This window comes from Erpetoichthys calabaricus, chromosome 3, assembly GCF_900747795.2.
Source record: "Erpetoichthys calabaricus chromosome 3, fErpCal1.3, whole genome shotgun sequence".
Lineage (NCBI taxonomy): Eukaryota > Metazoa > Chordata > Cladistia > Polypteriformes > Polypteridae > Erpetoichthys > Erpetoichthys calabaricus.
The window spans coordinates 298485983-298503477 of record NC_041396.2 but is presented as its reverse complement, the minus strand read 5'-3'; the positions used below and the strand labels follow the sequence as shown (position 1 = coordinate 298503477).

Below are 17495 nucleotides of genomic sequence, written 5' to 3'. Positions count from 1 at the left end.
CAGTGTGTGAGGAGAGCGCAGTCCAAGGGGCTCGTCGCTGCCGCACCTCACGTTTCTCCCCTGTATTTGAACAGGAAATGTGCCAATTCAGCGATTATGACTATAAAAATTATTAAAAATATCGGAGTCATATAGAAAACAAATTTATAGCATTGACCAATGGACAAATTTATTTAATGTTATCATTATTATTTTTTTTTTTACTTTTCATAATGACTGGTGAGGCAGAGTCCCCTGACGGCACATCCCTGAGATTCGGGGTAAGTTAAACGCTTTCCAAAAACAAATGAGTTTAAAGTTTGATTTTTTTTTTTAAGAATGAACTGGGTCAGCTGATCTAATTTATTTCGGGAGGTCGTTCCGATGTACGTGCGCTATACAGTTGAAGGCTCTGTCGTGCCTTGAGCGCAGTGTGGGGCACAACATAATGGCCAGAATCAGTGCACCTTAACAGGAGCGGAGAGATGGAGAATGTCACTGATGTCGTCCTGCCATTTAAAACTTTATAGGTTATTAGTACAATTTTATACTCAAACCCTGTAAGATACCGGGAGAGAGGGAAGGCGAAGCAGGAAGGTTGTGATGTACTCGCTGGAGCTGTGATAGATAGATAGATAGATAGATAGATAGATAGATAGATAGATAGATAGATAGATAGATAGATAGATAGATAGATAGATAGATAGATAGATAGATAGATAGATAGATACTTTATTAATTCCAATGGGAAATTCACATTCTCTAGCAGCAGCATACCGATACAATAAATAATATTAAATTAAAGAATGATAATAATGCAGGTGAAAAAACAGACAATAACTTTGTATAATGTTAAATGTTAACGTTTACCCCCCCGGTTAGAAGATTAGATTAGAAGGGCACCTGCTAGTAGGGTGTTACAATAATCCAAGCGGGTTGTCATAAAAGCATAGACCAGTTTAGAAATAGTTATTTTATTGTGTCCAGCTTGTGTATGGTGATTTACTTGTGGCAATTAAAAGTAATTTAAAATACTGTCACGTTAGTTATAAAAATCATATTCTCGTTAAATACCTAGCATAATAAATTATGATGCATACAATACATCAATTATACAGGTGTTCAAAATAGTGATATCTCCCATCATTACTTCACCGCACTGTCAAACATGTTATATCAATAAAGTTTCTTTCCTTTCTTTTAAATCTCGTGCCACGTGATCTGTGCGCGCGAACACGATCTTTGAAGGCGGGGAGTGGGGAAGGACCCCGGAAGTAGATTTCAGAAGTTCGATATACGTAAGTCAGATTGATCTGTTGCTCTGCGGCGTTAGAACGGCATCTGTTGTACCCAAGTCAGTGGATAAGGCATTGAGGTCGCTACTGGAAAAAGGAGCGGGGCCCCGCTTCTCACCCATATCGTGTTTGAGAGAAAGACGGCGAGCCGGCTCATGATCTGGAAGACGCTAACACGCCGAAGATAGGAAGCGGCGGCATAAAGGTGAGGTGGGAACGAGACATAAAGGATTTTGAAGGGATTGTAGGAATACGATTACCTTGTATTCTCAGTGTAGATTAATAATAATAATTCTTTACATTTATATAGCACTTTATTCACTAAATCGGTTGAAATCGGTGTGTGAATCGCCAGGCTTTCATGAATGCCGCGGTCCAGTCCACCAAACGGTGAACACGGTTCTCTTTGGCAAGCGTGCTGATATTAAACCACGCCGCAGTGACACGTCTAACTCTCGTGTATTAGTTTTTCGGTTTTCTTTTGTTGTGCCAAAGAGGTCGCATGTCATTTTAACTGACAGGTTTACCCGAGTTGTGTTTCTTCTCATATGCCCAGTAAACGGTCAGTGTCACTGTACAAATAAAATCTTAATCTACATGTACCGGTGCTGGTCATAAAATTAGAATATCATGACAAAGTTGATTAATTTCAGTAATTCCATTCAAAAAGTGAAACTTGTATATTAGATTCATTCATTACACACAGACTGATGTATTTCAAATGTTTATTTCTTTTAATGTTGATGATTATAACTGACAACTAATGAAAGTCCCAAATTCAGTATCTCGGAAAATTAGAATATTGTGAAAAGGTTCAATATTGAAGACACCTGATGCCACCAGTATACACAAAAAAAAAAAACACGAGAAAATACAAGTAACGTACTAATAGGCAATAGATTAAAAAAAAATACATCTGAACAATTTAAGCATATTCGGTCAAATCAAATCCACTTTAATCTGTCACACACAATTATAAATTTGTGATGAACTGGCACCCTGTATGGGGTTTGTTGCCTCCTTGTGCCCTGTCCTGACTAGCATATTCTCCAGCCCGCCCACCCCAAATCCATGATAATGGGATCCTCAAGTTGAAGCAACACACTATGACCAAATAATATTTAACTCTCTTTATTCAAAAAGATGTCCTCTGCCTTCTAGTACGGCATGATGCTAAATGAACACCAGAAGAATTTTAATAAACTCGACTACACTGATTTGAATATATTAATTATATTTAAATTTTAAAGAAAACACATGAACAATGTTTTTCAAATGGTAATCAGGTTAGAAAATGACATAACAGAATACGTATAGAATAATAATGATAACTTTATTTATATAGCACCTTATACATTTACATGCAACTCAACAACAACAACAACATTTATTTATATAGCACATTTTCATACAAAAAGTAGCTCAAAGTGCTTTACATAATGAAGAGAAGAAAAATAAAAGACAAAATAAGAAATTAAAATAAGACAAGATTAATTAACATAGAAATTAAAATAAGACAACATTAATTAACATAGAACTCAAGGTGCTTTTCACAGATTAATCAACAAAAACAAAGATATACCACATTTAGTTGGAGTATTAAGTCAAAGTGAATATTATTGTCATCTCAACCATATACAAGTATACAGCTAGACGAAATTGCAAAGCTCAGGGTCCACAGTGTAACAACATGACGTGAAAATAATAAATTAAAAATAGAATTTAAATTTAAAATTAAAACAAGCAAGACAAGACATTGTGCAAAGTTAGTTAGCAATATGAACATTGATGCAATGTATGGTATTTGCAATCTAGATACATAAATATAGTCAACAGATATGTAATATAATAAATAATAGATTATCATTAATGAATACTATAATCATTTCTAGTAATTTTTAAGTATACTAAATACAAAATCAACCAGGTATTGTTAAGCAAAAGTTAACCACTAAAGTGCAAAACAAACCTTCACTCTTAATAGAAAGGTTTCTAATTAAAATGTATACATTAATGTTGACAATAGAACAATATGTATAAAAATAAATATATACAGTATATATCAACATTTTATTTAGGCTCATGTACATTTAAATTGCTAAATGGTGCGACTCAAACCACCTACAACTGAACACCAGCAAAACCAAGGAGCTGGTGGTGGATTTTAGGAGGACCAGGCCCCTCACGGACCCCGTGATCATCAGAGGTGACTGTGTACAGAGGGTGCAGACCTATAAATACTTGGGAGTGCAGCTGGATGATAAATTGGACTGGACTGTCAATACTGATACTCTGTGCAAGAAAGGACAGAGCCGACCATAATTTTTTAGAAGGCTGGCGTCCTTCAACATCTGCAATAAGATGCTGCAGATGTTCTATCAGACGGTTGTGGAGAGTGCCCTCTTCTACGCGGTGGTGTTCTGGGGAGGCAGCATAAAGAAGAGGGACGCCTCACGCCTGGACAAACTGGTGAAGAAGGCAGGCTCTATTGTAGATAGATATATAGATACTTTATAAATCCCCAAGGGGAAATTATAGGTACGGAGCTGGACAGTTTGACATCTGTGGCAGAGTGATGGGTGCTGATCAGGCTCCTATCAATCATGGAGAATCCACTGCATCCACTGAACAGGATCATCTCCAGACAGAGGAGTGGCTTCAGTAACAGACTGCTGTCACCGTCCTGTTCCACTGACAGACTGAGGAGGTGGTTTGAGTCGCACCATTTAACAAAGTCATTGATTAGGTCCCTATACTCCTCCTCCAGCCCATTCCTGATGCAGCCCACGATAGCAGTGTCATCAGCGAACTTTTGCACGTGGCAGGACTCCGAGTTGTATTGGAAGTCTGATGTATATAGGCTGAACAGGACCGGAGAAAGTACAGTCCCCTGTGGCGCTCCTGTGCTGCTGACCACAATGTCAGACCTGCAGTTCCCGAGACGCACATACTGAGGTCTGTCTGTAAGATAGTCCATGATCCATGCCACCAGGTATAAATCTACTACCGTCTCTGTCAGCTTGTCCCTAAGGATCAGAGGTTGGATTGTGTTGAAGGAGCTAGAGAAGTCCAGAAACATAATTCTTACAGCACCACTGCCTTTGTCCAAGTGGGAGAGGGATTGGTGTAGCATGTAGATGATGGCATCCTCCGCTCCCACCTTCTCCTGGTATGCGAACTACAGAGGGTCGAGGGCGTGTTGGACCTGTGGCCTCAGGTGGTGAAGCAGCAGCCTCTCCATGGTCTTTCATCACATGTGACGTCAGAGTGACAGGCCGGAAGTCGTTCAGCTCACTAGGACGTGATACCTTTGGGACTGGGGTGATGCAAGATGTTTTCCAAAGCCTCGGGACTCTCCTCTGTTCCAGGCTCAGGTTGAAGATGCGCTGTAGAGGACTCCCCAGCTCCAGTGCACAGACCTTCAGCAGTCGTGGCAATACTTCATCTGGACCCGCTGCTTTGCTGGCACAAATTCTCCTCAGCTCACCTGCGCTGCTGTAATTGTGGGTGGGGATGTCATTCCTATGCTGGTATCAGCAGAAGGATGTGTGGAGGGTGCAGTACTCCGAGGTGAGAGTGAGAGTGGGTTAGGTTGGTCAAACCTGTTAAAGAAGTTGTTCATTTGGTTTGTTCTCTCCACGTCTCTCTCGATGGTGGTACCCCGCTTCGAGCTGCAGCCAGTGATGATCTTCATCCCATCCCACACTTCCTTCATGCTGTTATTCTGCAACTTTTGCTCCAGCTTTCTCCTGTACTGCTCCTTCGCTACCCTGAGCTGGACTCGGAGTTCCTTCTGCACACGCTTGAGCTCATGCTGATCACCGTCTTTAAAAGCCCCTTTCTTCTGGTTCAAAAGGCCCTTGATGTCACTTGTAATCCATCGCTTGTTGTTAGCATAGCAGCATACTGTTCTTACTGGAACTACAATGTCCATACAGAAGTTGATGTAGTCAGTAGTGCAGTCAACAACCTCCTCAATGTTCTCACTATGAGATCCCTGCAGGATATCCCAGTCTGTAGTTCCAGTCTCTCAGAGCCTGCTCTGCCTCAGGGGACCACTTCCTGAATGAGCGTGTGGTTGTAGGTAGGACCCTCACTCTTGGTGTGTAGTGAGGATGAAGCAGAACCAGGTTATCATCTGCTTTCCCAAGCGCAGGCAGCGGGGTGGCGCTGTATGCGTCTTTAACGTTTGCATACAGTAGGTTAATACAGTAGTCCTATTTCCCCGGGTGTTACTACTCACATACTGGGAGAAGGCAGGTAATGTTTTGTCCAGCGTCACATGGTTAAAGCAATTAGCACAAGCGCCTCGGGGTGCTGCGTTTGTAATTTAGCAACAGCAGAATGGATGATGTCACCCGCTGTCTCCACGTCCGCCCGAGGAGGGATGTAAACAATAACAACAATGACGTGTCCAAACTCTCTGGGGCAAGTAATAGGGACGCAATCTTACGGCCAACAGTTCGATGTCCCTGCAGCAAGTGGAGATTTTTATGTTAACATGTCCAGAGTTACACCACCTTGTATTAACATAGGGAGCGAGTCCTCCTCCTTTGTGCTTCCCGCAGGTATTTGCGTCTCTGTCCGCTTTAACTGTGCTAAACCCGGGTAGCTCCACGTTAGCATCTGGAATGCTTGTCTTTAGCCACGTTTCACAAAAACACAACAAACTGCATTCTCTGTAGGTCCTGACATTTTTCACCAGCGCAGCCAGTTCGTCGATCTTATTTGGTAGTGAGTTCACATTTCCAGGGTCACAGAAGGCACCGGAGGCTTGTATCGCTACTTTCTCGCAAGATGCTTAGAGCCGGCTGTGCTGCCACAATGCTGTCTTCTTACCTTGTCAGGTAAATAGGGAGCCACACTGGTGCGGGCCTTTGTTCTCTGCACTTGAAGTTGACTACTTGAGTAGACGAGTCTCAGTGTGTAAAAATCCATGTCCAAGTAGTAAAAAGTGTCCAGGAAAAGAGTCCATATAAAAGAAAGTGGTAGGAGTGATCAGAGAGATAGAGAAAAAGGCAGAAAGATAAAGAAGATAAAGTCCTACACGGAGCTGCTGGAAAGGCTGCCACTTGTGGCGGCGCCTGAGTCATCATATATATATATATATATATATATATATATATATATATATATATATATATATCCATCCATCCATCCATCCTCTTCCGCTTATCCGAGGTCGGGTCGCGGGGGCAGCAGCTTGAGCAGAGATGTCCAGACTTCCCTCTCCCCGGCCACTTCTTCTAGCTCTTCTGGGAGAATCCTGAGGCGTTCCCAGGCCAACCGGGAGACATAGTCCCTCCAGCGTGTCCTGGGTCTTCCCCAGGGCCTCCTCCCGGTTAGACGTGGCCGGAACACCTCACCAGGGAGGCGTCCAGGAGGCATCCTGATCAGATGCCCGAGCCACCTCATCTGACTCCTCTCGATGCGGAGGAGCAGCGGCTCTACTCTGAGCCCCTCCTGGATGACTGAGCTTCTCACCCTATCTTTAAGGGAAAGCCCAGACACCCTGAGGAGGAAACTCATTTCAGCCGCTTGTATTCGTGATAGATGACTCATATATATATATATATATATATATATATATATATATATATGAGTCATCTATCTCTCTAGAGATATCCATATTACTAACCGAGAATGGTTAACCGGAAGGCACGGACGCAGGTACACGGTGATGGACCCAGGAGACATAGTGCGCAGGCGCCTATAGCGCGCGTTTCATAAACCGCAAGCAAAGTCTGATCCACCGCGGACGAAGGAGTCACGGCTCAAAAACGAAAGAGCTCAACTAACGTAAATAAGACATGAAGCAACAACGCGCCCATAGCTAACGACTAACGACACAGCCACACAGAAAAGAGGATTCTGCACTGCACCCCAGAGTCAAACGGAAGACAGTACGGAGTCCGCAAAGGTCCACAAAGAGAGTATGAAAGGCGCAGGCGCCTACAACGTGCTTCTGAACTAAACATCCACACTACACAGCATGGTCCGGGTAATAAGAATAAACAAACTCTCCGTATTAAACGTACGGCATCCTCACACGTCCAAACCATATAGCATATGTGTATCACATTACAGTGATGCATTATTAACAGTACAACCACAGAAAACGCTCTGTATTAACAGTAAGTGCAATTATCCATATTATTAACGGTAAAAAACAGATAACTAATGGACTCACGGTCACAGCTCCAAAACGATCCAGCTCAACTAACGGAGCTACAAAAACGAGCCCGCATGGATGAAAAAAATAAACGCCTACAACGCGCGTCTGAAACCACGGAAGCAAAACTGTCTCGGCTCCGGAAGCAAACAGCTCGACTAACGGAGCTACAAAAACGAGCCCGCATGGACAAATACAATGAAAATAAACGCCTACAACGCGCATCTGAAACTGCGGAAGCAAAGCAGGCACGGGTTCAAAACAAAAGACCACAACTGACGGAGATACAAAAACGAGCCCGCCTGGATAAAATCAATGAACGCAGGCGCCTACAACGTGCGTCTGAACGTTAATGAATAATCCATATTCCATTTGTAGGAAAAGTACTGTTATTAGGAGGAGATTTTCGACAATGCTTAGCTATTGTTCCACATGCCATGCGTTCAGCTATTGTTCAGTCCAGTTTGAAATACGCAGACAATTGGCATTACTTTGAGACAATACATTTGGTACAAAACATGCGATGTCCAGATCATATGGACTTCACCCAGATATTATTTAGATCCCTCAAGCCTTTATCTGCGACGACTTAGTGATGGAGGTGTTCGGAACAGCAATCACATTAGACCAGATACCATTATTAACACAACGGGCTATATTATGTCCAAAGAATATTGACGTTGATCGCATAAATAACCAGGTCATTGCGTTACTTCCTGGAGAAAGCCGCCTCTTTCTAAGTACTGACAATGTTGATTCTGAAGACGAGAATGAGCATCTTAATTTCCCCTTAAAATATTTAAACACTATTAACCCAGCCGGATTACCGCAACACAATCTTAACCTTAAAATCAGGACAATAGTCATGCTATTAAGAAACCTTAATACTAAACAAGGTTTATGCAACAGTACACGTTTAGTCATCAACACCATGACAGACAATGTTATTGAAGCAAACGTACTTACAGGATCACATTCTAACAATACTGTTTTGATTCCTAGAGTTGACCTTACAAGTTCTGACCTGGAATTACCTTTTACACTTAAACAACGCCAATTTCCCATTAAACCTGCATTTGCCATGACAATCAACAAATCCCAAGGACAAACCATGGACAGAGTTGGCATATACCTCTCTGAGCCTGTGTCTGGACATGGACAACTTTATGTAGCCTTCTCACGAGTTCGGCGTTCATCTGACATTAAAGTTAAAGTTTTAGATACTCCATACCAAGGAAAACTCATTCAAGGACAACACACCATCTTTACTACAAATGTTGTGTATAAAGAAATATTCCAATAAATCTTTCTAATGTGCCATGCTATGGGTTCTTTACTTCCTTTGTTCGTCATCTACACCTTTACACTCCAATATATATCATACATACATCAATGTATTTCAGGTTACCCAACACCAGGGGTTGGCGAGCAGGGGGCGTAGCCCCCTAGTATACTGATAGATAGATAGATAGATAGATAAGATATATATACTGTAGATAGAGAGAGAGAGAGACTAGCCGTCCCTTGCAGCTCCACCCATGTAGTAGTGAAACAGGACAAACTTTAAAAAACATTAAACAAACCGGCATTGCTAGCTAAGGAGAGGCAAGGTGCGCTCCAACACGTGGCGACAGGTAGACCGACTCGAACATAGGCTGGCACATGAGTGAGGATGAAACCCCCTGCACCCTTTCCCCTCAGCCCTCAGTCTGCATTTGGAAATGTGTGAATATATCGATCCTGCAAGCGAACTATAATACTTGGTGTGATGAGAGAAGTTGCAAAATCAACCGGAATGTTCAGGCAAATTATAGAAAAAAAACCCCAATCTAAATCCGTTAAGTAGTTCTCTCGAGAAAAGCAGACAGACACACACACACAGACGGAAGTTGGATTTTATATGTATAGAGATATGCAATTGGAGTCAATAATAACACCTAAATTCTTGATCTCTGGTTTGATTTGCAGGGCCAGATGATTCATTTTGTTTCAAAGATTCTCACTTTGTTTATTGCTGCCAATAACTCACAAGTTTGTTTTTTTCCTTGTGTAATGTAAGGAAATTAATCATCATCCATTCTGTTACACTAGTAAGGCACTGGATCAAAGGGTTTACAGCCTGTGGGTCATCAGGCACAGTGGATAAAGAGAGCCGTGTGTCATCACGTTATATTATGAAAGATATATCTGGTCTAACAGAAGCATGTAGCGTGAAAGTAATGGTCCCAAAATTGATTGCTACAGTACACCATGTAGAATATCACATATTTTTAATGCACAATTGACATAACTGACAAAGAACTTCATTCTAGTTATATATGATTTAAACCAGCCTATGGCAGTAGTGACATGCTTAAAAAAAGAACTGGGCATAAGAAAGTGCAAATACTGTACCTAAACATATACATCAGATAGTGAGATAGAAACGTATCCATTCACATTTAAAAGAAGAAGAGTCTGTGTATCTGTTGCTATGTCTCTGCCCTTCTAACAGATGGCACTTCAAAAACTTTCATAGTAATAAAATGCATTGCATTTGTCATTCCAACATATGGTGCATCCCAAAAATTTTTAGTAATTCATCTTATTACTAAAAATGTATGTGATGCGCCATTTGTTAGAAGGACAAATGCAATGTGTTTTATTACTACACACTTTACAAAATACATTTCAGGTAGATGGCGCACTGCAGACCTTAACGCTGTGTTCTATGTTGATTTCTTCGATTTCATCCCATCCTGCATGGTTAGCACAGCTAATAACTTGTAATACAGATATTTTTTATTTGATATATTTTGATTTAATTGTCTTTTCACATGACCCTTGAGGGTCAGAGAACAGGGTTGGCTATTGTATATTGTGAGGAGAAGAAATAATGGATGGGAATCATTCACGCGTCTACTTGACATCTGACTAGAGTCAGTTCCATTGTCTTGTACTCCTTGATTTCACACTCCTATGGCCCCCTCCTGATTGTAGGAGTGTCCCCTACTCCTCATGTCACACTTTCCCCACCCCACAGCCTCTGTCTCTCGGATTTGTGCAAATAAATCGCTCCTATAAGTGAACTATGATTGTTAGTGCGATGAGAGAAGTCACAAAATCAATGAAATGTTCAAGTAAATTATAGGAAAAAACCCAATCTAAATACAGTGCATCCGGAAAGTATTCCCAGCGCATCACTTTTTGCACATTTTGTTATGTTACAGCCTTATTCCAAAATGGATTCACAACCGTGAAGCTCGAAATTGAGCTCAGGTGCATCCTGTTTCCCCTGATCATCCTTGAGATGTTTCTGCAGCTTCATTGGAGTCCACCTGTGGTAAATTCAGTTGACTGGACCTGATTTGGAAAGGCACACACCTGTCTATATAAGGTCCCACAGTTGACAGTTCATGTCAGAGCACAAACCAAGCATGAAGTCAAAGGAATTGTCTGTAGACCTCCGAGACAGGATTGTCTCGACGCACAAATCTGGGGAAGGTTAGAGAAAAATTTCTGCTGCTTTGAAGGTCCCAATGAGCACAGTGGCCTCCATCATCCGTAAGTGGAAGAAGTTCGAAACCACCAGGACTCTTCCTAGAGCTGGCTGGCCATCTAAGCTGAGCGATTGGGGGAGAAGGGCCTTAGTCAGGGAGGTGGCCAAGAACCCGATGGTCACTCTGTCAGAGCTCCAGAGGTCCTCTGTGGAGAGAGGAGAACCTTCTAGAAGGACAACCATCTCTGCAGCAATCCACCAGTCAGGCCTGTATGGTAGAGTGGCCAGACAGAAGTCACTCCTTAGTAAAAGGCACATGGCAGCCCGCCTGGAGTTTGCCAAAAGGCACCTGAAGGACTCTCAGACCATGAGAAAGAAAATTCTCTGGTCTGATGAGACAAAGATTGAACTCTTTGGTGTGAATGCCAGACGTCACGTTTGGAGGAAACCAGGCACCGCTCATCACCTGGCCAATACCATCCCTACAGTGAAGCATGGTGGTGGCAGCATCATGCTGTGGGACTGGGAGACTAGTCAGGATAAAGGGAAAGATGACTGCACCAATGTACAGAGACATCCTGGATGAAAACCTGCTCCAGAGCGCTCTTGACCTCAGACTGGGGCGACGGTTCATCTTTCAGCAGGACAACGAGCCTAAGCACACAGCCAAGATATCAAAGGAGTGGCATCAGGACAACTCTGTGAATGTCCTTGAGTGGCCCAGCCAGAGCCCAGACTTGAATCCGATTGAACATCTCTGGAGAGATCTTAAAATGGCTGTGCACCGACGCTTCCCATCCAACCTGATGGAGCTTGAGAGGTGCTGCAAAGAGGAATGGGCGAAACTGGCCAAGGATAGGTGTGCCAAGCTTGTGGCATCATGTTCAACAAGACTTGAGGCTGGAATTGCTGCCAAAGGGGCATCGACAAAGTATTGAGCAAAGGCTGTGAATACTTATGGACATGGGATTTCTCAGTTTTTTTATTTTTAATAAATTTGCAAAAACCTCAAGTAAACTTTTTTCACGTTGTCATTATGGGGTGTTGTGTGTAGAATTCTGAGGAAAAAAATGAATTTAATCCATTTTAAAATAAGGCACTGTTTTGTCTTGGTAGAGTAATATATGTTGCTCTACTTTCCCCTATTGTATTATTAATATGTAGCCTTAGAATGCCTAATCTCACAGACTTACCACTGTTTATAATGTATTATTGAGAATATTCATAAATAATAACAAAATGAAAAGTATATTTGAATATTGGCAACCATACAACCTGATTAAATGGTGATATGTAGTTCAGGTGGCACACAGTCTTGTGGTTACTTAAATGTCTCTAGTTAAGGCATCATTGGTGCTCAGCTTTCACCCACATGTCTGTTCAAAATGGCTGCTGAGCTGTGCTCTTCATTGTGTGGTCTCTTTCACAGGTTAGCAAGAGAGATGCTTCTTTCAGATGTTGGTTAGTAAGAGAGAGTGTGTGAGGTTAAACAAGTAAATACTGTATATAGATTTTCTGTTCAACTCCTACAGCCAATAGGGCGTCGTAGTACTTAAAGGCTTCTGAACCAAGCCAATTCCAAACAGCCATACCTCAGACCAATGGGGGAAGTAGAACATCTTAAAACCTGCCCCCAAACCATATGTTAAAGTACACCTTAGCCCATTTGCGGGGGTAGAAATGACTTTAGCAAAGAAACACTTGCCAAACTGGTTTAAAACACACATCCCCCAATTCCTGTCGTAAAATTCAAACAGACCCATTCCTGGGGGGAGGAGGTAAACACTAAATTACATTGCTTTGCCCAAATTAGAAATAAAAGACATACAAAACATTTAGCAAGTTATATGTAAAATCTCACATCACAACAGGCTGTAACATAACAAAATGTGGAAAAAATGATGCGCTATGAATACGTTTCGGATGCACTGTATGTTAAGTAGTTCTCTCATGAAAATCAGACAGACGTATATCTATCTATATATATATATATATATATATATATATATATATATATATAATAATAATAATAATTAATTCATTACATTTATATAGCGCTTTTCTCAGTACTCAAAGCGCTATCCACACAGGGAGGAATCGGGAAGCGAACCCACAACCTTCCACAGTCTCCTTACTGCAAAGCAGCAGCACTACCACTGCGCCATACATACATACTAGTGGGCTTTGCCCCCTGCTCACTTCACTTGCCAACCCCCCTGCCTGCGCTACGCACCAGCAACTTCGTGAAACTATCGAAATCGTCAGGAAAAAAACTGAAATGCAGAGTCGGCGGTTTTGTTTTGTGGACATGCTCGCCCCTCTTTGTCTGTCAGCAGCTAAGAGAGTTCGTCTCCGACTTGTTAACTTGGGGCTGGCTCTTTGACCTTCACTACTGTAGCCTCGCACTTCCGGACAGACAGACACACACACTTCCATGTGTAGACGTTTATATATAAGACTAGGGGGCTCGCTTTGCTTGCCAAATCACCCCACACACACACACACCGGTCTGTGCTGTGTGCCAACCATTTCGCGTCACTGCTGCTCACGTATATGGATTTCATTTTCACCAAACAACAAATCTTTTAATTCTCATGGCTAGGCCCCTTCATTGGTAGGCAACACTACTTTTCCCTGATGGCAACACGAATTAGACGACTGTCATATCACCTATGTCCATATATGCGATCTCTTTTCGCTGTTCCGTTATTTCACCGAGTAATAATTTCCATTTGTTTGCGCTAATGCGATTTGTACTGTCAGTTTTTTGAGACTTTTGAATTTTCGTAACCTGCTCTGCACGTGTATATCACGGCTACGTTTTTGAATTCTTTACAATGTTCTACTTTGTCATCATCTCTTTGTCTTTTCCGGCCCCAGGCGCGGTTAAATCTCTTGGCACAAAGTCTTGTCTCGCAGGACATGAAAGTATCTCTCTAAAAAAGTCGCATTTCGTCACAGGATAAAAAGTCTCATCTCCCAAGATTTTTTTATTATAATAGAGAGAGAGAGATGTGTGTATCTATGTATTTAGCTATGCGTGTGTGTTTGACTTGTTTAGAGCTGCACATATTGGTGTTAGTAGTGGGATTTTACTCTGCAATGCTTTAGTTTTCCTAACCCGTGCTGTAAAGACATGTTTATAAGATGGCGGCCCGTCCCTCTCCCTGCAGACCATGAGGAGCTGTGCCATAAGTGCAGGTCTCTTTTAATTGTCTCCTATTCTCGTCTCTGTCTCTGCAGGTCTCGGGGTGGAGTCCCCTCGTTCATCTCGTCTGGCTGCCTCAAGTCCAGGGATGCAGTGAAGCTGCCCGCGTTTGCAATGCTGCTGATTGCCTATGTCTCTTTCCTGCTCCTCCTCGCCGTCTGCCTGGGCTTGGAGTTCTCCGCCTGCCGAGCCAAACCGGGGCCTGCCACCAACCCGGCCTTCCGCCAGTTCCAGCTGCACTTCTACCGGGTCTACTTCCTGGCCCTATGGGCCGACTGGCTGCAGGGGCCATACTTGTACAAACTCTACCACCATTACAACTTTCTGGAGTCGCAGATCGCCATCATCTATGTGTGCGGTTTTGCCTCCAGCGTACTGTTTGGTCTGGTGGCCGGGTGGCTGGTGGACCGCATTGGCCGGCGCCAGGCTTGCATCCTGTTTTGCGCCACCTACATAGTCTGCTGCCTCACCAAGCTGTCGCGGGATTATTTCATGCTGATCCTGGGCCGTGTCCTGGGGGGCTTGTCAACCTCCCTGTTAGCAACGGCCTTCGAGGCCTGGTATGTCCACCAGCACGTGGAGACCCACGACTTCCCTAAGGAGTGGATCCCCGAGACTTTCTCACAAGCCGCCTCGTGGAACCACGGCCTGGCCGTGGCGGCCGGCTTTGTGGCGACTTTTTTTGCAGAGTGGCTCAGCCTGGGACCCGTTGCCCCCTTCCTCGTCGCTGTGCCATTCTTGATGCTTTGCGGCGGCCTGACCTTAAGGGACTGGGAGGAGAACTGGCACCCGGGGGGCGTGGCGCAGACCAAGTTCACGAGGTCTTGCGTGGAAGGACTTCAGTGCCTCCTGGCGGACAGCAGGGTCCTGCTACTGGGGGGAATCCAGGCGCTGTTTGAAAGTGTCATCTACATCTTTGTATTCCTCTGGACGCCTGTCCTGGACCCTCACGGGCCCCCGCTTGGCATCATCTTCTCCTGCTTTATGGCCTCGTGCATGATCGGGGCCTCTTTATACCGGGTGGCCACCTCCAAGAAGTACCTCCTGCAGCCCATTCACCTGCTCTCCCTGGCCGTCCTCCTGGCTTTCTTCGCACTCTTCATGCTGACCTTCTCCACTTCGCCCGGACAGGAGGCGCCCTCGGAATCCTTCTTGGCCTTCCTGGTCATCGAGCTGGCGTGCGGCCTGTACTTTCCTTCCATGGGTTTCTTGCGAGACCGCATCATCCCCAAGAAGCAGCGGGCCGCCGTCCTGGCCTGGTTCCGCCTTCCCCTGCACCTCCTGGCTTGTATGGGTATGCTGGCCCTGTATGGCAGCGGAGACGGCATCAGTGGTACGCGGCACATGTTTGTGGCCTGCGCTGGGCTGATGCTCGCCGCCCTGTTGGCCGTGGTTAGCTTATTCTCTGTGATCCGCCACGACACTGAGCTGAGGCTCGATGGCCAGGAGGGAATGCAGCAGAACGGCCCGGTGCCCTCTGGCCTCTGAGTTGTTGATGTCGTTGTGTGGATTATCCAATGACTTGAACCTTGAGAGGTTATAGCGCCTTGCAGGGATGCCGTTTGTGCCGAAATCTGCCGACTCGGAGTGAACAATAAAGTTGGCCCTCACTCTGGCGTCCATGACAGCCAAGTTAAGACACGATTGGTCAGGGGTGCCGTGCTGTGCTGATCCTTCCCCTTCTCACCAAACGGAAAACCCCGATTGGCTGCTGGAGTTTGTGTTCTGTGGACCAACTCCATACACGTGGGGCTGGTCCTGCGGGGGGGGGTCTGGTCTGTGAATGTAAACGCGTCCTTGGCTTGCTTTGTTTTAGGCCGAATGTATCTGCCTGTTGGGAGCGGTGGGGTGTACCTTATTCGGGATCTGGGATTTTGTGTGAATAATGTAAAAAAAAAAAAATAAGTCAAGGGGCTATGAAATGAAAAGGGGGCATTCATTGGGTCTGATTTTTTTATTTTAAATGTATTCCAGCCCTGCTTGTTTGCACCCTTCTTTTTTCTTTTTTTTTTTTTTTTTTTTGCACCTTCGGCCGTGAGACTGTGAATACGCACCTTGTATATTTCCAAAAAAAAAAACAAAAAAAAGGTGGTTTGTTTTAGGTACCCCACTTGCAACGGATTTTTTTTTTGTTTAAATTTGGCTGCCTTCCACTGCTGAAGGGGCAAAACTGCACAGGCGGACACCCCTGGGTACCAAAAAAGGCAGTGGGGGAGGGGTGTCTCGTAAAATACTCCACCCTAGTGTTGGGGCGTCTTTAAAAAAAAATTAAAACAGATGAAGCTCTGTGGTGCCAATACTGTCCTGTAAGTACAAATGACCCTGCAGGGGTGAGGTGGGGTGTTTTTAGGGGAGGGGCTTGGTTCAGGCAAAATAAGCCTACAGTGTTTACAACTTTTTAGAAGTGAATTAATAGGAGAAGTGCGGGGTGGTGGTCCGTAATGAAGTCAGCCTGTAAACTTTCCTGTAAGAAGTGTGATGCATGAAAGGTGCAAAGCAGTGTTTGGGTTTTATTTTTATATTACGCTCCCCCCCCCCCCCAAAAAAGAAAAGACCACAACTACAAAGTAATAATAAAAAAAAAAAGGAACCTTTGTGACCCAATGAGGCTTTCTATATTGTTCTTCGTCCCCCATAGAGGTGTCTGCACTGATTTGTGATCTCACATTTGCAAAGCATGGCGGGTTCTCTGGGTTCAGTGGGTCGTCCCACTCACCTGATTGTAAGCTCGGCAGAGGCACGGCAGACACACAATGGGGTTCCGGCTCCCCCAGTTTATATGTGTGTGCTGATTTGTGATGGTCCGTTTGCCGAGTGCAGTGGGCTCACTGCATTAATTCATTAATTCACAGCTCAATTCATTATCTAAAAGTGGGACATCTGAAACACGATTTACAGTTCTGCATCGAGACTACGCCATCGAGTATGGCCGGCCGCTTGAATGTTTAATATATTTTTCTTCATATCAGCAGTTAAAAATCTGATATCATTGGATTTAAATATGATTTTGAGAATTAAGCGTTTAATTTGAGCTTAAAAATTTTTTTATCAACGCTTGGAAATTTGATATCAGGCTTTTGAAATTTTGATATCACGCTTTTAAAAAATATCAAAAAAACAAATGTTAAATACTAATTTATACTCTGATTTTAAACTCCATGTTTTGTAATTTTAAATTCATGTTTATGAAATTTGATGTCAGGCTTTTAAAATGTGATATTGCATGTTTGAAATCTGGTAATCAAGTTTTTAAAAATGGATATCAACATTGTAATGTCTGATAACGAGCTTTTGAAATTTGATATCAGGTTTTTAAAATTTGATTTTGAGGTTTTGAAATTTGATTTCACACTTTTAAAATTT

At 43.5% G+C, this 17495-nt stretch overlaps 1 protein-coding gene across 2 annotated transcripts; it reads left to right on the top strand.

Moving 5' to 3' along the window:
• The first annotated feature begins 1239 nt into the window (after positions 1-1239).
• mfsd5 (major facilitator superfamily domain containing 5) lies at positions 1240-16683 on the top strand. 2 transcript variants are annotated; one of them, XM_028798575.2, is made up of 2 exons: positions 1240-1479; positions 14168-16683. In XM_028798575.2, the coding sequence occupies exon 2, from the start codon at positions 14247-14249 to the stop codon at positions 15618-15620; it is 1374 nt and encodes a 457-aa protein (XP_028654408.1). In that variant the 5' UTR covers positions 1240-1479; positions 14168-14246; the 3' UTR covers positions 15621-16683. The 2 variants fall into 2 exon arrangements, with proteins under 2 accessions (XP_028654408.1, XP_028654409.1); XM_028798576.2 differs by having other exon boundaries at positions 1240-1548.
• The last annotated feature ends 812 nt before the right edge of the window (positions 16684-17495 follow it).

Coding starts and splice junctions, on each gene's coding strand:
- mfsd5 (XM_028798575.2), top strand. CDS start 14,247: ATGCTGCTGATTGCCTATGTCTCTTTCCTGCTCCTCCTCGCCGTCTGC.